Source organism: Athalia rosae, chromosome 8, assembly GCF_917208135.1.
Source record: "Athalia rosae chromosome 8, iyAthRosa1.1, whole genome shotgun sequence".
Lineage (NCBI taxonomy): Eukaryota > Metazoa > Arthropoda > Insecta > Hymenoptera > Athaliidae > Athalia > Athalia rosae.
Window position 1 is genome coordinate 6,172,462 of NC_064033.1, and position 23,884 is coordinate 6,196,345.

Here is a 23,884-nt window from a genome sequence, read left to right on the forward strand (position 1 = left end):
AACTCTTCGAAGAAAAGTTGTTTGTTTTTTTTTTTGTGCATACATATAGGTCACGAAAGTGATGAAAACATATGAGATTCCGTTCGGAAAACTGACGTTGACCTTTGAATAACCTTGAACCCATAATCCGCTGAATAATGAAAATATAATAACGAAAAATGAGTATATAACGCTGTTAAATTTCCCCTCTCGAAGCCAGATATCTTTCGTGTGAACGATTTTTTCAATCAACGTCCAGCTGCTAACGCGAGATAATTTCGCAGGTGTTTCGAGATAAATGCGCCTCACCCTTTATATTTACGTGAGATTATTGGAAAACTGTTCAGCATCCGAAACCAATCGGCAAAGGAAATGCGGCGTTGGATGTAAAAGAAATATTCTAAATCGTCGCATTGAGTTTGTTTTCGAAATATATTTTCGGAGAGCGAAAAAATTTCGGAAAATGGTCCCGCATCGGAAAATTTGTACCTAGATTTATTTATTACCGAGATATTTTCCAATTAAAAAAAAAAAATAATGTAAAGTTATTTTATACGTGATTTTTGAGTTTTAAACGTTATCATTTCGTTTTTTCAGAGTGAGTGCCTAATTTGATTTTTTTTTTTTTTTCTTCCAATTTCATATCTCAAACTTCTCTCTTTTCAACATTTTTTGAGACCAGTCCGGTCGTTGGCCTTCCATAATTACCATTTTTGTACGCTTTTTTTCCGATTTTCGTTCGACTTTTTTATCGTAAAAATGCAAGATTAACGCACAATTATTGATTTCAAGTCCTTATTAGACAGTGAAAAAGTTTGGAAATCGATTTCATATAACCAAGACCTTTTCATCACGAAAATTTTTTTTTGCCCATGCTTCAGTATCAGCCATCTTTTTTGTACTACTTTTTGTAAACGACCATACAAAAATGTCCGCTATCCATACATCGAAGATTTTTACACAAATTATAGTCGATTAATTGTAACAAGAGTGGAAAAAAAACTCAAATAGCAAGTCGAATAATAAGCAGAGAATTTTTTTTGAACTTCATTGTAATAATGTTGCCCGTACGAAAAGGAAAAACAAAACGGTGTTGTTATGGAGTGTGTAAAAGCGATACGCGATATTGATCATTCAGAACCAATAAATTCTATTTTATAAACTTTCCAAAACCTTGTCTTGAATATCGAGAAGAAAAAAAAAATCAAATCATCAAGAAAGTCACATGTGAAATGACATTATTACAAATGAATTGACATTATCAATAAGAATAACATTGTGTAAATGAACTTATTTTTTTATGTTTTCAGATGGTGAACACATATCAATGTCTAACCTCTCAACCAGCTCATTTTTCTCGCTTTTTGCGTACACGCATGACATTTTAGCCACCTTTTCAATTGTTCACAATTATGAGCTTCAACCGACTTATAAATAAGTGAAGCACCGTCGATGGTTTTTTCAAATAATGTATTCGTTTGTGGAGATAATGGTCATTGCCTAGCCATTGCTGATTAAAACGCTACGAATTTTTTGAATTACCGCCGTTTTAACATGGCGGTTGCGCTTGCGCTTGTCTTATGTTGACAAGGCCGAACCACTGAAATAGAGATGTACCTAGTTCAGTGGGCCTAACCAGTGGGCCTAACTATCCATGACGTTCCATGTATCTTGGGCGCCATATTGGGGTTGGTTTTACCAAAATTAGAGTAGAGGGAGTCCCTCGTAGCCGCGCGCGCGGAGGGGGGGGGGGGGGGCACAAGTACGCCGACTGTGAATTTTGTTCAGAGCTTCACTCTGTCGGTTGAATTGTGACTGTGAAAGTGATCGACGAAGGAGGATGGAGAAAAAGAAATTGCTTCCTCGACAATGGCTGCTGGTAAGGTAAGTGCATTTTGTGTTCAATTGGTGAAAATTTACAATTATGATTTTCTCCGGTGAAATATGAAATTCGTACATACATCTATTGGCATTCGTTTTGGTGATAATTAAAATCGTAACGCGTTGTATGAGAAATAATAACCCCAAACTCACAGCGTTGACCCTCGTGTGCAATTTCTGATATTCCACTAACGGAACACGAGGAAAGCGATCGTTTCAATTAAATCTTGGCATAAGAATTGAAAATAAAGGAGGTAGGAAGAATATGCTCGCATCTCGCGGAACAATTAGAACACAAGCTCTCAGAGGAGGAGTTGAAATCCCACGTTTTATGCTCAATAATTACTCGAATTCTATTACTTGAAACTTAATATCCCGATTTAAAAAAGAAATTAGTGAAAAAGACTCCTGGAGAATGTTTCACAACCTCAAAACTCTATTCGGATGAACGAATAGGTTTCGCAGTCGTTTGCGGAAACGATCGTGAAAACCCTCGGCGAGAATGAAAACTTTGTAACGAAAAAACGAGCTCGCATTTTGCGAATACCCAACCTAACCAAACATGTGCAGCCGCAACCAGGGTATGGACACTCAACAGCATTGTACCCATATACAGGGTGAATCCTTCAACTCTGTCAACCCGTCACGTCGCGCCGAGAAAGCGAGACAGAAGATACCTTATATATAACACACTGGTGTACTTTAACGGATCAGCGCAAGCGCAGCAGCGGTATATTCGAATGATTGCGAAGGCGGCTTACGCCATGCATCGTATCAGTAGTATGCACGTTGACTGAAGATTAGTATCAGTCAACGGTATGCATGAAGGATATAAAAGGAAGGATGACAATGAAATTATGTTTTTTATGAAAAATGATGTATTAATCAACAATGCGCGTTAAAAACCATAACATTGAACACACAAAAATCGTATATGACGTATGAAAATAGACCATCACCAAATGACTTGATTTGTAAATTATTGGTGGTGAAATAATATTAACTTGGTAAATTTACTGCGGAGAAAAGCACCTTTCTCTGACATCTTTTTGGCCTCGTGGAATAATCTAATATTATTATACCGTTCTATAATATATTTACAAAGCTGGCTTCGATGATTATCCAGCACATCCTGAGATAAAATGTGTTCCGACATAATTTCGTTCGAGAACGGAATACCAATAGCGTTCATGATCTTATTTAATAAAAACTGTCGCGTATTATTTTGTGTAAAATAAATTGAGTATTGCCGGATAATTTTTTCGCTTATCTGGCAAATCATTGACACATCAACTGATGGCTTCAAATAAGGTCCTCGATTTTTGATCGCAGATAACAATGGCATTTCGTCGCCTATTAGTTGGCCTTTGCATATATTGCAATTAATTGTATCATATAATTTATATATTATATACCCGGCGATATACCGTGCAATGTTTTCCACGAATGGCGTCAGATCCCAACACGTTCTGACATAATCATGATCAAAACTTGTTGTGTTGACCAATAGCTCTGGATTCCCAATGGGACACTTAATTTGTTTAGGTCTCGAAGAAACGTGCAAAATGTCTATACAATCAAAGAGACAATTACCGTTGTCAAATTCTTTTATTTCATGCCTTATGAGTAAACGTTTATAGGCACTCTTGATTTGCAAAGCATTTGGGTTGTTGTTAAATCCTCCTCGACTTCGTATCGCACTGAAGAAAGTTTCCAAGTAATCTTGGGATAATTTGTACGTTAATAAGTACGTTAGTCCTAAGGTTTGCAATTGTCGAAATAACGGAAACATATTCCTTAGACATATAATTATCCCTATAAAACCAGTTTTACGATTAGTTTTTAGAATAGGAATGCCTTTCTCATCGCACAACGTATTTATGTAATTTTCAAAGTTAGTAGCATATGCTTGCATTTCTTCAAAGTTTTCCTCGGTTAAAGGCTTATTATACCGAAGTCTAGAAAACTTATTTTTACAGTTCAACATGTCACCTGCATCATTAAAATTCCGGCAAAACTGCGCAGTTTCCGAACAATCCCTAAACTGAACATTTACTTCATCATCAGGTAGATTCTTCAAAAAAAGGAATGAATTGTAAACACTCAGACTTAGAGTTTGTACGGCCAGTTTGACGTTCATTCTGTTATTTTCGTACTGTACATGCTTTTTAGTCAGCTTATTTGCTGCTCTTAAACCATGTTTCTGTTGAAAGTCGTGTAGCTTGACTATGTGCTATATGCTAAGGTTAGGTCTCACTAGATATATGTTATCATAACAGAAGAAATTACCAACGCATGCGCATAAACACCCGAGTACACGAATTGTGTGAGTGAAAGGCTGCTATACGTTTGCACCGTGATGTTTTCGCGACTACCGTAGCGGTGCTGGCAATATAGGAGTAGTACATATATGGCGGAAACGATCGTGAAAACCCTCGGCGAGAATGAAAACTTTGTAACGAAAAAACGAGCTCGCATTTTGCGAATACCTAACCTAACCAAACATGTGCAGCCGCAACCAGGGTATGGACACTCAACAGTATTGTACCTAAATTATTCGTCGGTGTGGACCAGGCCAGTACCAATAAAATAAGTGAAATTCACTAAAAATATTTTAGGAGTTTTATGTTATTACACAGAGAAAAACTTTTTGTTGTAATAACAAAAAAAGGGTTGGACTAACAAAAAAATTTGTTTATTATTTAAACAACTAAATTTCTTGTTAGATGTACAAAAAAATATTGCTAGCCTTGTTTTGTAGGTGTTACTTATTCGTTTTGTATGTATGACAAAATCTATCTAAAAAAATAATTTCGTCAGCGCAGCAAAACGTATTACAACTGGGAGTTTTGTTACGAAAACAAAGCAGTTTGCCTCGACTGTCTTTTGCTTTTGTTGCTAATACGAAACATGGTTCGGTTACAGCTACCAAATTACCGACCTTTTGTCTACAATAACGTTTTTATTTGGTGTGTAGTACGAAAAATCGTTTGGCTAAGATTGCTAAATGGGAAACTGCCATGTCTAAAAGAAATTTTGCTTTGTTTTCGGTACAAAATACCATCATGTTGCCGCTACCAAATGCAGTATTTATTTATTCGGTATTCACAACAAATTTCCATCCAACAGCTGCTCTGAAAATTGATACACATTCGGAACTTGTTCACATTGGGTATGTGGGCTATGAAATAAAATATGTTTGCGTAGTGATTATAATATATACAGGGTGCACCATTTAACTCTGTCACCCCGAATAACTTGCTTATTATTGATTGTACCGGAAAGTGTCACATAGAAAAGTTGTTGCATTCGAAGGGGGAAAATGAGTTCTGGAAGCGAATATCATCCGGAGGTCATATCTTATGAGATTTCGGTGGTAGCGATGTTTTTTTAAATGGGACTACCTATTTTCTTGCTCACCACAAGAAAGCTGACATCAAAACGCATCCAACCATGTGCAACATCATGACCTTCCAATGACCTTTGGCTTCAAAATTCATGATTAAACAATGGAGGTGGGAATTCAAGGCGAATGAATTGTATCGGCACATTCAATAGTTCTTTCACCTAATTTATTTTATCAAATGCTCAAAATGTTGTCCATCGACCTGAATGCACTTGCCAATACGCATAATAAAGGATTCCCTAGCTCTGCTTATCATTTCCGGAGTAATATTTGCACACGCATTGATGATACGTTCCTTCATATTCGCCGATGTCGTTGGGACGTCTCGGTACACAGTATCCTTGATCATTCCCCAAAGAAAGAAATCAAGTGGTGTTAAGTCAGGAGAACGAGCGGGCCAACAAACTTGTGCTCCTCGACCAATCCATTTTCCGGGAAACTTTCGGTTCAGTACACTACGTGATACATGCGCGAAATGTGCTGGGCAACCATCATGTTGATACCACATCAGTTGGCGATCTTGTACTGGGATATCCTCTAATAATTCCGGTAACTGGTCGGTTAACATGTCGGCGTATTTTTGTCCATTTAGATTTCCATTAATGAAAAATGGACCGATGATTTGATTATTCCAAATGCCACACCACACATTTACGCTCCATGGACGCTGGCGAACGACCTGTCGAAGCCATCTCGGATTCTCATCCGACCAATAGTGCATATTATGCGTATTGACCTCACCATGGTTTGTGAAAGTCGACTCATCACTGAATAGAACGTACTCGAAGAAACGTTCATTGTTTTGTAATTGCCGTTGTGCCCAATGACAAAAATTCATTCGATTTTGAAAATCTTGATCTTCGAGAGCCTGATGCAGTGAAATGTGATATGGATGAAATTTATGACGCTTTAGTATTCGCAAAATACTAGATTCGGAAATACCAGAAGATCTAGCTAGTTGTCGCGAACTAACATGGGGATCCACTCTTACGGCAGCCAAAACAGCGACTTCTGCTCCTTCATGAGTTTGAGTTTTAACTCGATTTCTTTTGGCCGGTTGAACACTGCCTGTTCCACGAAATAATCTAATGACGTTGTCAATAGTACCACGAGTCGGGTGTACTCTATCTGGATACTTTTCTGCATAGAGCCGACATGCTTGCACTGAGTTTTGCCCTGCTTCGCCATAACAAAACACCATATCAATTTTTTCCAATTGCGTGAACATTTTTACAAATTAGTTTGGAAGTAAAAGTACTCTAAAGGAAGTGCTCTCAAGCATTCCGTATTAGACTGAATGAATCGGACGGAACATTATTCAAGTTCGAACAACAGAACCTAGTCTCAGACAATCTACGGTGTTTGTAAACATTGTAGCTGAATGTGAGTAGTAAAATGTTTGATCTCTACGATTCCTGGTATTTGGAGTAGTGAATAGACTACCTGATAAACTAATACGGCGTATTAGACAATTGCATTTAAGTTGATGGACAACATTTTGAGTATTTGATAAAATAAATTAGGTGAAAGAACTATTGAATGTGCCGATACAATTCATTCGCCTTGAATTCCCACCTCCATTGTTTAATCATGAATTTTGAAGCCGAAGGTCATCGGAAGGTCATAGTGTTGCACATGGTTGGATGCGTTTTGATGTCAGCTTTCTTGTGGTGAGCAAGAAAATAGGTAGTCCCATTTAAAAAAACATCGCTACCACCGAAATCTCATAAGATATGACCTCCGGATGACATTCGCTTCCAGAACTCATTTTCCCCCTTCGAATGCAACAACTTTTCTATGTGACACTTTCCGGTACAATCAATAATAAGCAAGTTATTCGAGGTGACAGAGTTGAATGGTGCACCCTGTATATAATACTCATATACAAATCATGTAAATGGGGGAAAGTAACGAATGATCGTAAGAATATTAATAAAATCCATCAACGATGAATGAAGCGACTGTCAAATCAAAAGTTCTAACCAAACGGTAGCATTTTCAATTACCAATGAATGTAAACTGGAGTCGAATAATACATCGCCGCTATTCAGATCAACTTCCGAAATTTGAACAGGTATGACCTCAACTTTTTGGTTTTTCGGCTGATTACAATGATGATCGTCTGGCTGCAGGTTTTCCTTATTTTGCTCTTCGTTCGTTTTGATATTTTGTGGTCGTTCTGGTGATTTATCTAAGCTTTGTAAGCCCGTTATTTGTCTTTGCATGAGATGATCTCCGAAATCTGCCTCTGTGACAATGATAGATGGAAGACTCTCCTCTACCGGCTTAATGTTTTCCGTTAAATCCTATACGATCAAAAAAATAGTAAATTTTTTCGAATATTTTCTAGAAACCTCAATTGCTCAACTGAATCATAACAGTCATCGAACCTAATTAATAAAACAAGAATGCATAGGACTGATCGAAATACTTATAGCTGTATGCAGATATTATGTATACTCATCGAACACAAAAAATCACGTAGAACATCAAAATTTTAATGGATGAATTCATACCTCGATGCTTGATAAATCTAGTGAAATCAACTCGGATGTTGCATCAGATTGCGCTTCTGAAGCCGTAGTTGAAATAACTTCAAATTTGCTTGACATAATGGCTTGAAACGTGGCTAATGCTTTCTGAAATTTTGACCTTGGTCCGATTTTCGTAATCAGCTGTTCTATTTCTTTAGAGTGAGGAGATATAGCTAATAGCGCTTCCCGGTCGATTCCCTCATCTATATATAGCATACAAGTAACAAGAAAACAAAAATTTTCATGGCGAGAACGGTACGAGCATCACTCAGAAAAAACTTTTGTCAAATCAACCAGAATTTTGTAAATATGCATTGAGATATGAAATTAATCATTCCTCTGCAGAATGAATGTATCTACAACGTTGACTTAACAGTGGTATTTTCTGTGAAATGCAGGTGGCAATAAAATTGAAATATTTTGCCCGATCGCAAGAATTAATCGAAATTAATCACCTCATAGGCGACAGTGGGGTAATGGCGGTCGGCTACCGGACACGATTTTTTAGCTTTGTATTACTACTTGTCAACATATTGTCTATTATAAACAAGAATTCTGGTTATTTATGTCACGTCAAGAATTACCGTAATTGATGTTTTGTTTATAGTTTCATAAAGAATCGAGTACGTTGTTCTAAGATATATTTTGTATTTTAGGTGAAGATCATTTTTTCGCGTAGAAGTTACGAAATCTCTCCTAGAAGCGACTAAAACTACTCCATTGCACTATCCTTTACTTAATAGTTTTGTGTATTTTCTAAAATTTCTGAAATCCATAGTTTTTGTATATCATTCGATCTCAGTTCACTTTCCCCCCCTTTCCCAACAAAATATTCGGTTAGTCAAACAAATTGATTCAGTAAACCGTACACAACTATTTGGGCAGGAATACCAAAATTATAAACAAAGCATTAATAGCTACATTGATACTCAATTAATTAGCATAATTCATTAATGATATTGAACATTAGTCTTGCGTGGGACTAACTAATCGTGGGACAGTTGCAAACAGGCACAGCAATCGAGTATAGTAGAAGACATGACCAATAAGTAACATGCAGAGGACACAGACAGAGTCGATCGGCAATATGTTATCTAAACTTCTCAGCATTTTTGACGTCCGAAGACTTATCTAGGTGGCAGAGAATAGAAGTTCTATTTTTCTGGATTGGCTAGCGCAATCGATAGATCCGATACTGCTAAAAGTCCGATGCTTAGAGTTTATCTGACAAATTTTTAACAAAATAAATAATGTTCTCGGAGAATTTAATGTTGTACCTAGTTTCTTTCATGTTTGTCCAAAACGCGTGAAGCATAAGAAATAGGTAGGTCTTCGCCAATCTTACCTTGCGATAAAATAGCTCCGACTGCATATCCCGATGCGTCTGTTGTAACAACGAAAGGTTTTGAAAAATCTGGGTATTGCAATATTGGTGGATTGCATAATTTATTACGTAAAGTTTCGAAGGCTAATTGAGTTTCCGAATTCCATTCAAATTTTTTATTTTTGCTTGTTAAATCCGATAACGGCTTGGCAATTTTTGCAAAATCTTTAATAAATCTGCGGTAATAACCTGCGAGTCCTAGAAATTGTTTGACGTTTTTCGGAGTTTTGGGTGTAGGAAATTTTTGTACGGCTTCTAATTTTTTTGTGTCTGGTTTAACACCATCTGATGAAATTATATGACCAAGGTATTTTACTTCAGTTCTCAGAAATTCGCATTTATCCGGTTGCAAAGTTAAATTAGCTTTACGTAATCGATCAGCAAGTTTTCTAAATTTAATCGAATGTTCTTCAAGTGATCGCGCATAGATCACGATATCGTCCAAGTACACGAATAAATCGTTTCCTTGTAAACCTAATAAAACCAAATCCATAAGTCTTTGAAACGTAGCTGGAGCGTTTTTCAAACCAAAAGGCATTCTATTAAATTCATAGTGGCCATGAGGGGTAGTAAAGGCTGTTTTGTGTTTGTGTTCTGGATCCATTTTGATTTGATGGAATCCCGAGGCTAGGTCAACTATTGAGAAATATTTGGCTCCGCCTAGTTGGTCGAGAATATCTGAGATTAAGGGCAATGGATACGCGTCTCCTATGGTCTTTTCATTTAATTTTCTGTAATCTATAACTAATCGCCATCTTTTATTGCCTTTTGAGTCTTCTTTTTTGGGAACTATCCATAACGGAGAGTTATATGGTGACTTAGGTGGTTCTATGATATTCATTTTCAATAGATCCGAAATTTGTTTTTCTAATTCTGGTTTTTGAAAAGGTGGATGTCTATATTGTCTAGTATTTATGGGAATATTATCTGTAGTATTAATCTGATGCATGCAAGTATCTGTAGCACGAAGTGATTCTCCTGGAATATGGAAAAGGTCAGAGTAATCTTCAATTAAGTCGATAACCGATTTACGCTCTTCCGAGTTTAAGTGATCGATTCGCAACAAGTTAATAATCTCATTAGCACGGTTTCCTCGCGTCCGAGTAATTTTGCGCTCTGCGATTTTATTCGTTACTGAATTTTCATCCTCGTCTACGCTTATATCAAAAGGATATAATGGAATTACGGGGATGTCCACTTCAACGTCGCGTTCCAGGGTATTTATCGCGTACAAATAAGCTATACCATTGTTATTTGTTACAATGGCTTCACCAGCAAAAATACCTTTGTGAAGATCTAATTGAGGTACATAACCATTTTCAACATTTGGGATTCCTACTCGAACGAACATGATAGTCTTCCGTCTGGCCGGGAGCAGAATACTTTCTTTATCCGAGAAAGGAATTTCAACATCATCGATGGTAATGGTATTCGATTTATAATCTATTTTTCCGTTGTGATTTTGCATAAATTCGGATCCAATGATTCCAGTATAATCTAGTGGGAAGTTTTGCGGTACCTACTCAACCACCGAAAAGGAAATGGCAGCAACGGTTTTTGCATTAAAAACTTTTAGACCGTATCTCTATGGTAGACAATTTACGTTAATCACCGATCACAGACCGCTAGTATGGGTAAATTCAATGAATGATCCAACGTCGCGTGTAATGAGATGGAGAGAACGTCTAAAACAATTCGACTATAAAATTCAATATAAAGCCGGTAAAATAAATACGAATGCTGATGCTTTATCGCGGAATCCCGTTAATGCCGAATATAGAGAAATATATCCTATAAAATTCAAATGGCGAAAACCCCAAGACTTTAACCATCGACCCAACCCAGGCGTTGCCAGATTAAGATCATCGTCTGATTCCGATATACGGACTATTTTGAAAAAACACAAGGGTTGTACGAGTGAAACAAATTCTTCGGACGAGGAGAAGAAAAAACTGAAAAATAAATATTCCAGTACGAAGGCAGAATCAAACAAAGAAACTTTTCCAAGCCCTGCACGTGAAAGTCATAAAGATATGCCTCTTATGAGCACTTCAGATTCAAACATCGAGGATTTCCATGGCTCTGCACGTGGAAGTCGTAAAATTGGTGAAACAACCAAGTCTATAAATGAGGAAAACCCCGGAGGACCGCGTTTAGACTCGGTCGTCGAAACTAACATAAACCAGGCTCCTGCTGTAAACACCCCCATGGAATTTACAGACGGTCAGCCCGCACTCAAGAGGTCCCATGCGAACTCAAACACTCCAGAATACTCTCGTAGAAAAAAAAGTAAAGCAGCCATGAAGCGAAAATCTGACACAAGACGCTTTACTCCACTCAAAATCAAGGAATCATCTTCGGAAGAAGAAACTCTAAATCCTAGAAAGCATATTGAACTATCTACTACTAAAACCAACCTCAATGAAAATTCTCCTAGTAAGCGAGAAATCCAAACTCAAGATGAAAATCCAAACCTAGTTCAAAACATTAGATTATTTGAAAATTTTAGTAGTCCAGATCATTCTCGAAATCATAGATCCATTCAAAATGAATCTTCGATCATCTTTGAATATATCGATTCTCAATCTTCATCTAACGAAAGTCTGAGTGAAGAAGTTAAACAAAATGAATCCTCGTTTCTCCCAGACTATTCCGATGTTCAATCCTCACATTCTGATAATCAAGAATCTGATAATAGTATAACTCATGATATTTCAGAAAATCTTATGAACTTGTAATCCGCGAAACGTTCGAAAAAACCCATATTCAAATAACAATCTGTAAGGACGAAATAATCATACCCCCGGTAGAGCAAAGACAAAAAATAATTCAGGAAAACCATGAATCACCAATCGCAGGCCACAAAGGCGTTACTAAAACTTACAATAGAATTAGACAGAAATATTTTTGGGACAATATTAAAAAACAGGTGGAAGATTTTGTCAGAAAATGTGTAAGCTGTCAGAAAAAGAAATTAGTACGAATTAAAACAAGACAACCAATGGTCATTACAGACACTTCTGCAAACGTTTTTGATAAATTAGCACTCGATATCGTAGGACCTATTAATACACCTTCCGATAAGGGTTATAAGTATATCCTTACGATGCAAGACGACCTCTCAAAATTTTGTTTAGCAATACCATTAGTCAACGCAACAGCAGACAATATAGCAGAAGCCTTAGTAGTAAATTTTATACGCAATTACGGATGCCCAAAATTAATTCTAACAGATCAAGGAGCAGCATTTATCGGTCAAGTAATGAAAAGATTAGCTAAAGCCTTCAAAATCAATCAAATAAAAACGACAGCATTTCATCCGCAATCGAACGGCTCCTTAGAGAGAAGTCACCAAGTTCTATCTGATTATCTAAAGCATTATACAAATAAAAAGAAGTGGGATGAATGGCTCCCACACGCTACATTCGCATATAATACAAGCATACACGAAGGTACAAAATATAGCCCATATCAATTAGTCTACGGACGCGATGCACGTTTACCTTCAGAATTTCCATACATAGACGAAGTGCTTACCTATGACGATCATGTTAAAAATCTCACACTTGAACTAATCGAATCCAGAAACACAGCTCGCGAAAATTTAGAAAAAGCGAAATTAAAATCCAAACAGTATTGCGACAAGAAAATTAACCCCGTAAATTTCAAAATTGGACAAGAAATATATTTAGTCAAAAATCAAAGGACCGGAAAATTGGACGATAATTACAAAGGTCCGTATAAAATTACAGAAATTTTTCCAGACAAAAACGACATAGAAATCGAATTGAATAAAAACAAAAGAAAAATAATACACTGCGATCGAGCTAAAATAGCTTACTAATCCTTTCACTAATACGAACATTCCCTCACATCAGCGTAGGTACGTTTCTTTCCAGGACCGAAAGAACGGACACGTCCAACATCAGGTCAACCCTCATGGGACTTTTAATCCTTACTCTTCGGACAGGTAATAGTTTAATAGCCTACGACTGCGGCGCCCCATCTATGAATATTACAACCTTGTCCCTGCTTAATATCAAAGAATGCGATATTCCAATTTCTAAACCGATAACTAACACTACGAAAATTCAACTATTACCTACAGACCGCAGATTTTTCCCATGTAAAAATAGTACAATGCAAAATCGAGATACACAGATCTGTATATCATTGCGGTATGCATTCGCATATCTCAATGGTATCTAACGGAGACATTGAATATATAATAGAAATTTCACACGAAGAATGTAACAAAATAATTAACACCAGATCCTATACAACATATAATAGTGTGTTCTACAATATACCGCTGAATACAACCTCTTCTAGAACAATTAAGTTAGCAGGAAGCGCAGATAGTGATGGAACATGCAAAGGCGAACGATTCTCAGATCACTACCGCTCTTGGGAAAGCGTAGTGGTTCAAGGCCAAATATTTTTTACGATCCAAGAATATCTAGCAACAGTTAATCTAGAGAAAAACGAAATAATCCTTCGTTCCGGTGTTAGATGCACCTATTCCGCGGGAGATTGCATGGATCTCGAAGGTGGTAATACCTTTTGGAGTTTAATCCCGATCGATCAATGCAAATTTCATAGATTCACAGTGCTGTACGAAGGAAAGGCCCAAAAAATTAAAGACAACTCAATTCATAAATATGGCGAAGAAATCTATTCCTTAACCTCTGATGAAATAACCTTCGCACTTTCCGTTAGGGGCTACCTTCCAGTCTGTGGTTATAAACTCATTGAAACAGAACATCCGCGACTCTTTATCCTGGATAGAGAGGATGGAGATTTTTTCGCACGTAAAACAGGAATCGCAGTAACTGATATGGACATGTTCACCTATATAAATTCAAAGTTCGTTTACCTTGAACGCCACCTCCGTAATCAAATAATATCCCTATACAACGACGTAATTATGCAAGAATGCAAATTAGAAAACAGAGTCTTGCACAATTCCCTAGCTCTAGCTCCTCTAGCTCCAGCCGAATTCGCTTACCACTTTATGAAAAAACCCGGATATATAGCGCACATCTCGGGAGAAGTCGTCAGGATAGCTAAATGTGTACCTGTTGAGGTAAAAACCCGTAAAACCGAAGCATGTTTTCAAGAATTACCAATCTTCAGAGGCAATGAAAGTTTATTCATGTTACATAGAACACACATCCTCGTAAAAACTGGAAATCAAATCGACTGTAACTCTTTTCTTGCTCCTATGTATAATATTAATAATGCTCGGTATCGAGCCCTGCCGCAATTAGCCACCGCTATAGCACCAGAGGAAATCTCGGCACAAACTAAAAGCTCGTGGAAATACGAAAACCCCTCTAACCTTGCATCTGGTGGAATCTATTCAGTTGAAGATCTAGATAAATTGCGCAACAGTATCATGTTCCCGGTCGAAAAACCAGCTGTATTACACACTATCGCAAGAGAGGCTACGGGACAAGAATCCCTACATCAAGGAATATCAGTCAACAATTTAATAGACGAAAATGCAATTAAGCGCACCATCGAAAAAGCTTGGGGACGAATTTACAGTTTTTTCTATACAGTCGGTACCTTTAGTGTTACGTTAGTCGGTGCATGGGTAACTTTCAGAGCCATAAAATTCGCGATAGATACTCTTGTTCACGGCTACGCCCTTCGCACCATTTACGGGTGGAGTTTATGGCTTCTCGGAGCATTATGGGATTCGGTAACAAACTTGCTTCTACATCTTAACAATAATCGGATGAATCAAAAGCCCCAGATCAATGTAGAAAACCCGGATAATGAAAACGACAATCCCAACAACCCTCGGGCAAATCAAGAAAATTTCGAAATGATCCAAGTCAACTCGCAGAATAACCAGGAATCGGGAAGCACAACTCAGACACAAAACACAGCACCAATTAATTCAGCAGCCCAGCAGCGTCGCTTCATGTAAAGAATTAAGACCTTAATAATTAAACTACAGATATAAACCTTGAAACAATCAATTTATGAGCGTATGTATTAAACTTGAGATCAACAAAAATCTTAAATGAATAAAATGTTTATTAAATCACATTAGTTCGTAAAACTCAAAAATCCCTCCTCTCTGCCTCCAAGCGGGATGAACCCAATCATTGACGGGATGATCCTTGCCCCATTGCCCCGCGTGCAGCCACCTTATACCAAACACGTCAAAGGCTTCATCACCGACTTCGCTTTCAAATTCATCTTCGACAACTCTTCGGCAAATGCGGATCATGCGCCGCTCGTGACGCACAGCCTGTGCCCTCGCGATAGAAATACAGGGGCCGTGCTCCTTTAGGTTTGAAAGACGGATCTGTAACAAAAAATTCCAGCTTAACCCTTTGCGGACGGAGACGCTCGACGGGCGTGCGTCGCTGTGGACGACAGGTATTGGAGCCTGCAGTAAAGAAAATTTTCACGTCGCATATTTGCGTTTTACAAATTAAGGCTTTATTCAAATAAATTATTCAAAAAATCCTAAAAATTATAAACAAACAAATTTACTAACAAATAACTTTTTTTATGAAATCTAACAGAACCATAAACGAACAAATGTAGTCGTGTTTACATATTATACGTTTTATATTCTTCCTTTGTGTGGTATCGCTCAAAACAATCACCTATGCGCAAGGTCGGCTTAGCTGAACAAGTAGCACAATAGTACATCGATTCTCTCCTTCCATGTTTTACCTTCCGATTCGAGCATACGACACAATCTTTGCTTCTTCCTGTCTCATTTCGCCGAATAATATGTAGAAGGCCATTGAGCCTTTCCGCTGTTCCAGAAGTCGAAGGAGGCTTGGGATCAGCATCCCGAAAATCTCCAATCAATTGATCTACCAAACGACGTACAAATTCTAAATGGCTTAACTTTTTTATGTTGTATTTCTTGTGATGTTCCTGATACAATAAATAGGAATTGATCGCAGAAACGTCCAATCCCCAAAAAAATAATTCTCGCCACCATTTTTGAGACTTTCTCATAAAGCAGTACGTGCCTGTGTACTGGTCTGCTTTGTCTACCCCGCCCGTGTATTTATTATAATTTAGAACCACATCTGGCTTCACAGTAGCAGTTACTCCTTCTTTCTTTGACCTTTTAGTGACGGTTTTTGAAGATGAGGTAGCACAGGTGCTGAGCATGGTCACTATACGCTTGTCTCTCCAAGCCAATAATAGTAAATCTTTCCGTCTGTAAGCAACCATCTCATTTTTCGCAATCTTTGGATTTTTTATTTCATCTGGAATAAATTTCCTATTTGTCTGGATAGTTCCAGTCAGATGACATTTCAGTTCTAGTGGTGCATCTGCCAAGGGAATGCTGGTGAAATATCGGTCGTTGGAGATATGGTATCCTACAGCGCCAGGATTGGATTGCAATAAATTGTGGTATAGTTGTAAGACTATTCTTGTACTTACTGGCAGATCTGGTCTAAGTAATTTTTCTGTAGTAAAACTGCCACAGTATGGTAAAATAGTCTGTATATAACCAATATTGGCGTCTGCAAGAACGTAAATACGGATACCCCACTTGGTTGGTTTCCGTGGGTTGTACGTAATAAAAGTTATTCGCCCTTTGAATTTGACGATGGATTCATCCACTGATAATTGCTCCCCGGGTACAAAATTTTCTCGACATCTACTATCAATGTAATCCAAAAAATTGCTAATTTTCTGCATCCTTGTTGTCAGGTTCTGTCTACCTTCGGTATTTTCATTTGTATGAAGCATCCGGAATACTTGTAGAAATCGATCCCTCCTGAATACTTCTGCAAAGTACGGGATCCTGCATTTCCTGTCGGTGCTCCAATAATCCTTCAGGCACGGAAGTGGCATTGTTCCCACAAGTAATATTATTCCGAGAAATGCTCGCATTTCTTTTAGTGTGACATTAGTCCATGTACGCCATGTGGACCTCTTTTTTACATGTTTTCTTTGTATCGTATCATTTGCGTACCGATTAGTCTCCTCAAATATTTTCTTGATCAACTCTTCCGTAAAGAACGAGTTGAAGAAATCTAACGGTTCTTTATAAGTTGATTGTAGTTGTGAACCAGGGGTTCGTAACCCAGAACTAAACTGTATTTTTTGTGGAATGATATCGTGGTTTGTAACATTCGTCCATTCATTATCACTACGGCTATCATTTTACTGAATATTCATCTCTTCGTTACTGCTGCTATCACTGCCCACATTGAAGCGCCTGAGTGCATTGCTTGTTGCAAGGATTTCACTTCCACTGGATGAACTAATGACACCTGTGTCGTCAGAGTCAAACTGGAACTCATCATTACTGTCACTATTGAAAGTACTATCTCTGGATCTTTTCGCCATCGTGTGTAGGATGTTATAAAATGTAAAATATGCGGAAAACTTTGCCGGTTGCTCTGGCAGTGACACTGAAATACTGACTCGACAAACTGAAATTCGTTCTGACCCTACCATGGTCTTGCATCGTAAGTTTACATTATACGGAAGATAAGACTTCATCGTCCAAAAGTATCTAATTTCATTGGGAGGCCACTTGACGTCTTAGGCTAGTATCCCCATGTTTATCTTATCGTCTACGACGGCAGACGTACGCTAGCCGCAGCGCAAGAGTTGGGCGGATATATCCGACACTCGTCCGCAAAGGGTTAATAGACGAAAACGCAATTAAGCGCACCATCGAAAAAGCTTGGGGACGAATTTACAGTTTTTTCTATACAGTCGGTACCTTTAGTGTTACGTTAGTCGGTGCACGGGTAACTTTCAGAGCCATAAAATTCGCGATAGATACTCTTGTTCACGGCTACGCCCTTCGCACCATTTACGGGTGGAGTTTATGGCTTCTCGGAGCATTATGGGATTCGGTAACAAACTTGCTTCTACATCTTAACAATAATCGGATGAATCAAAAGCCCCAGACCAATGTCGAAAACCCGGATAATGAAAACGACAATTCCAACAACCCTCGGGCAAATCAAGAAAATTTCGAAATGATCCAAGTCAACTCGCAGAATAACCAGGAATCGGAAAGCACAACTCAGACACAAAACACAGCACCAATTAATTCAGCAGCCCAGCAGCGTCGCTTCATGTAAAGAATTAAGACCTTAATAATTAAACTACAGATATAAACCTTGAAACAATCAATTTATGAGCGTATGTATTAAACTTGAGATCAACAAAAATCTTAAATGAATAAAATGTTTATTAAATCACATTAGTTCGTAAAACTCAAAAATCCCTCCTCTCTGCCTCCAAGCGGGATGAACCCAATCGTTGACGGGATGATCCTTGCCCCATTGCCCCGCGTGCAGCCACCTTATACCAAACACGTCAAAGGCTTCATCACCGACTTCGCTTTCAAATTCATCTTCGACAACTTTTCGGTGAATGCGGATCATGCGCCGCTCGTGACGCACAGCCTGTGCCCTCGCGATAGAAATACAAGGGCCGTGCTCCTTTAGGTGTGAAAGACGGATCTGTAACAAAAATTCCAGCTTAAATCACAGAAACAATTCGAACACCGATTCACATCACTCGATAAACACTTACTTGACACCCCCACGACACCGGAATTAGCAAATCAGTTTTCTTGAAACTCGGATGCATTTTCTTTCTTTTAAATTTTGTTCCTTCGCTTTATAACTACTAGTTACCACAGCGGTACGAAGAGATGATCGTATTAGCCGATATCGCGCCTTAACCCGTGCTTTTATATACTCTGACCACGCCGAATTTAAAAAAAAAAAATAAGAAACCACTCCCATCAAGACAAACTGACCAATCTCACAATAACCACACCTGACTAACCAAATACCCATAAGAACTACCCCTTTTCCTTGAACCTTGTACCCACCTTATAGACTAAATCTACGCCCACGAATGCCCAGTATAACTCCAACACGAAATTCAAGAATAAACTTATTCAAAAAAGTAAGAAAAAATCTTACATATGCAAAACTCGAATTGCTAACCACGGACAGAACTATAAAGATCATGAAGAAAAATATTCAATTTTGATTTACATTTATATACCTATATTATAGGACTCTAAATGCGTGTGCTACGATCGGACTGAAGGGATACTACACATGTAATGTACGAGAGCGAGGACGCAATATAATTCAGTACGACATTGGCTATATTTTTTCCCACTGTGATCATTTAATTGCAAGAACGTTAAAAACCGTTCAATTGGCAAACCATCTTCGGGTGAAACATATCTAACAATAACCGTTAATTGATCAACATGTGAAAGATCCGGTGTTGAGTCAACAGATATGCTATAATATCCAGCTTTTTTCAGGTCTTTTAAAATCGAAGACCTTACCTTTACAGCCATGAGATGAATGAGCTCATCGCAAACCGTTTTAGATAAGTATGAAGGCTTTCCAGTACCCTTATTACCATGTTGTTCTATATGATATGCGAGAAAAGGATCGAACTTTGCAACAAGTGCCAACAGACCAAGATAGTTTCCATTATGCAATGATCCAAAACGTTCAACGTCACCACGAAAAGCTAATCCACGTTCTGCCAATGTGCAAACAACTGCGATCAAACGTTCAATTACTTACCTCCAATATTTTTTTCCGATCTGAATTCGCTTGTCGAAGATTTCGAAGTTGGTATTCAAGTGCAGATCTCGGCGACGCGATAAATATCTAAGTAAAATTTGTCTGTGCTCTTCCGAATTTTCGCGCTTCTGAATTGAAATTGGATTTCTCCAATCGTTGAAACCAACATTAGCAAATTTTACAGACGATGATGAAAGGACTTTGCAATAAAAACAGTAAAGTCGACCAGTAGTCGGAGAATACGTCAACCATTCTCGATCATACTTTTCTCCATTAACTTTTGTTACCAGAAAGAGACCAGCCGAACAATATCTAATAGACTTATTTTGGAAGGTTTTTTTTGGGTTTGTAAATGGACCTGTACGATGCTGATGATGTTCCAAGCCTTCTCGGATTATAATCGAAATCTCATCTTTGCTTGAAGGTACACTCCAAAGACCGATATCATTAGCTTTAGTGTACTTATTACATTTTTCAGTTTCAAGAATATTACCGGTCACTTCAAAATCTTCCAGTACTGCTACTTCTTCCGAAACTTTGACGATATCTGCACATTCTACATTACCTACTTATATCCAATCGCGAAGGTTTCTCAACTTCTGAATCAGCATTAGTCTCAGCTTTAAAAACTGTATCGGCCCTACTGGTAGAAGGTTCGTCTCGACTGGTTTGTTCCGCTGCTTGTTCTCGGGGTTCAAACTGTTTTCCCGAGGCAACAAAATAATTGTCTACTTTAGGCAACTTTTTTTAGCTGCATCGCGAGTTCATGCTTCTTTTTTCGCTTCTGACAACCGCTTTCGAATCTTTTCATTCTCTCACAAATTTGCAGGCCCCCGATTATCAAAAAAAACCCGAAGAGAAATCTATTTCGAATTGAAAAAGAAAAAGAAAAAGAAAAACTATACCTTCTGAATTTAGTATGGTGAATGAATGACAAATATAATGTTAAAAAGCAAAGTTGTTTCGGATTCGAATGAGTCGAGCGTAAATACATCGATTAGTATCCCGAAGAATCGGTCGGGTTATAATCAACAGGGATTACTTGTGTAACGGGTAAGATCACGCGGCATGTGGGGCCGGGGATAATAGGAAGGTTGCAATCACACCGGACTCCACAAGTTTATTTTATTCGTTTTTTATTGATGCGAACTTTTAATGCTAATGGAAAATCGTGACGAAAAGTTTCTAACCAAGGGAAAAGGCGTGCGCCACCGTTGTAGGCCTTTCGAGAATCTTCGATCTCCCTTTTATCCCGAAAATCTCTCGCGGCTTGAGCTCCTGCTTCCGCGCTCGCCGCTTGTCGCTGCTGTCGCTCGATGGTGTCGGTAACGGTGGCGAGACCGCCACAGGCACTTCACGCGCTAGGCCTCCTAGCGGAGACACGTGTACTATGGTTTTCGTGAAGCAAAGAATTTTTTTGGTAGTTTGTAAGTTTTTTTCATGTATACACAAAATAGTTTTCAATCAAATAAACAAGAGTTATTACGTTCGCTGTAAAAATAGCTTTAAAACTTTCTCGATGTCCTGGTTTTTACATTGCTTCGGACCACCGTGCGTCGCAAGGCCCTAAGCTTAGCTTACTTTGCTTATACCTTAATCCGGCACTGTACCCTTCACGTACATCGCACTCGTTGTATCACATCCAACGACTGCGTGTGCAAATAGTATGAATTCCTTGAATTCATCCTGATCTGCTGCGGTGTACAAATCCTTCGCTCAGCCAGGAACAATTTTATATAGATAAATATCGTTTCTCCTGTTGTCGTTCAAAGCGATGAGAAGCACTGATAAATCGGTATCATTCCCAACGACTGCGACAGGACCTTCACCTGGATCGCTGTTTTCACTGTTTAAGTATCCGCGTCTTCTGCTGCCATGTTAACTCGTACGTTATTGTCTCGTAAATACTTAGATAACAGTTTAATAAATCTAGATTTGTTTCCGATGTTGGACAAAAACTTCTTCCGAGTGAGTGTGTCGAGCCTGTCTTCGGTGAAATCAATGCATGTTTTTAGAGCCTTTAATTGGTCACAAAGATTGAGCGAGATGTCTTTACTGTATTTAGCAGACAGTTTCCCGGAAGCGGAAAATGCATCCGAGTTTCAAGAAAACTGATTTGCTAATTCCGGTGTCGTGGGGGTGTCAAGTAAGTGTTTATCAAGTGATGTGAATCGGTGTTCGAATTGTTTCTGTGATTTAAGCTGAAATTTTTGTTACAGATCCGTCTTTCAAACCTAAAGGAGCACGGCCCTTGTATTTCTATCGCGAGGGCACAGGCTGTGCGTCACGAGCGGCGCATGATCCGCATTCACCGAAAAGTTGTTGAAGATGAGTTTGAAAGCGAAGTCGGTGATGAGGCCTTCGACCTGTTTGGTAGAAGGTGGCTGCACGCGGGACAATGGGGCAAAGATCATCCCGTCAACGATTGGGTTCATCCCGCTTGGAGGCAGAGAGGAGGGATTTTTGAGTTTTACGAACGAATGTGATTTAATAAACATTTTATTCATTTAAGATTTTTGTTGATCTCAAGTTTAATACATACGCTCATAAATTGATTGTTTCAAGGTTTATATCTGTAGTTTAATTATTAAGGTCTTAATTCTTTACATGAAACGACGCTGCTGGGCTGCTGAATTAATTGGTGCTGTGTTTTGTGTCTGAGTTGTGCTTTCCGATTCCTGGTTATTCTGCGAGTTGACTTGGATCATTTCGAAATTTTCTTGATTTGCCCGAGGGTTGTTGGGATTGTCGTTTTCATTATCCGGGTTTTCTACATTGGTCTGGGGCTTTTGATTCATCCGATTATTGTTAAGATGTAGAAGCAAGTTTGTTACCGAATCCCATAATGCTCCGAGAAGCCATAAACTCCACCCGTAAATGGTGCGAAGGGCGTAGCCGTGAACAAGAGTATCTATCGCGAATTTTATGGCTCTGAAAGTTACCCATGCACCGACTAACGTAACACTAAAGGTACCGACTGTATAGAAAAAACTGTAAATTCGTCCCCAAGCTTTTTCGATGGTGCGCTTAATTGCGTTTTCGTCTATTAAATTGTTGACTGATATTCCTTGATGTAGGGATTCTTGTCCCGTAGCCTCTCTTGCGATAGTGTGTAATACAGCTGGTTTTTCGACCGGGAACATGATACTGTTGCGCAATTTATCTAGATCTTCAACTGAATAGATTCCACCAGATGCAAGGTTAGAGGGGTTTTCGTATTTCCACGAGCTTTTAGTTTGTGCCGAGATTTCCTCTGGTGCTATAGCGGTGGCTAATTGCGGCAGGGCTCGATACCGAGCATTATTAATATCTTGTTACGTCCGATCGGTTTAGTTTTGTTTGGGATGGATCTTACGTGAACAGGAGTGTGTGCGTCTCGATTTTTTGGGTCCAAGTGCTAGGCCCACTTTTCACCTGGGACTCGAGACCAGTGCAAAGTTGGAAATAGCGGAGGTTAATAATAACACGGGAAATTTGAGGATGATGTTTTACTCGAAGAGGGATTTGGTTTTATATGCTTGTCTCCTGGGATCTGATTTATTGATTTGCTTATAATCGGGAAAATTAAGTTTAAACTCTATTGGAATTAGTCGGGGATAAGAATTATTGGCTGATGAAGAGGTAGAAGGGTTGGGGATTTCGGGGGTATCAGAGGTTGAAGGTAAGTTTTCCGTATTGAAATAACTGTCCAAAATAAACTGAGGAATTTCGTTTTCGGGAACTGCAATAGATTGTCTAAGTTGGTTCTGAAGCCGACGTAACTGGACCCTGCGTCCAGCATTCCTCCTCATTTGAATATGGAATTTTATAGAAAAATCGAATTTACTCGTAAGAATCACTTGGTTCTTGAGATAACTACGGCCGGGTTAAGCGAGTTTCTCAATAGTCGCCCGATTCATAAGGAAAATCTAGAGGAAAACGAGCAACAGCCGGTTAAAGCGTGGTCGTTTTGAGACAGACTTTTCCTTTTTAATAACTTTGAAATTGATAAAATTGAAGAATTAATTATTGGAAACAAGGGTGAATTTTGAATGAATACGTGGTTATATTTCCAGAATAAAATATAAAATACAAAATTTACGATATAAAAATACTAACTAACAGATGATCAGAAAACTCAAGTTAG

General features: G+C 38.4%; 1 protein-coding gene across 3 annotated transcripts; it reads left to right on the forward strand.

Moving 5' to 3' along the window:
- The first annotated feature begins 1,736 nt into the window (after window positions 1–1,736).
- Window positions 1,737–22,247, forward strand: LOC125502045. 3 transcript variants are annotated; one of them, XM_048659546.1, is made up of 3 exons: window positions 1,737–1,863; window positions 21,827–21,904; window positions 21,978–22,247. In XM_048659546.1, the coding sequence occupies exons 1-3, from the start codon at window positions 1,849–1,851 to the stop codon at window positions 22,242–22,244; spliced, it is 360 nt and encodes a 119-aa protein (XP_048515503.1). In that variant the 5' UTR covers window positions 1,737–1,848; the 3' UTR covers window positions 22,245–22,247. The 3 variants fall into 3 exon arrangements, with proteins under 3 accessions (XP_048515503.1, XP_048515502.1, XP_048515501.1); XM_048659545.1 differs by having other exon boundaries at window positions 1,745–1,863; window positions 21,824–21,904; XM_048659544.1 differs by having other exon boundaries at window positions 1,777–1,858; window positions 21,824–21,904.
- The last annotated feature ends 1,637 nt before the right edge of the window (window positions 22,248–23,884 follow it).

Bases quoted from the DNA above. Each gene is read 5' to 3' on its own strand.
- LOC125502045 (XM_048659544.1), top strand. From the start codon at position 1,820: ATGGAGAAAAAGAAATTGCTTCCTCGACAATGGCTGCTG. The intron at 1,859-21,823 runs GTAAGGTAAGTG...TACTGTATTTAG, and splicing joins TTCCTCGACAATGGCTGCTG to CAGACAGTTTCCCGGAAGCG. The intron at 21,905-21,977 runs GTAAGTGTTTAT...TTTTTGTTACAG, and splicing joins CGGTGTCGTGGGGGTGTCAA to ATCCGTCTTTCAAACCTAAA.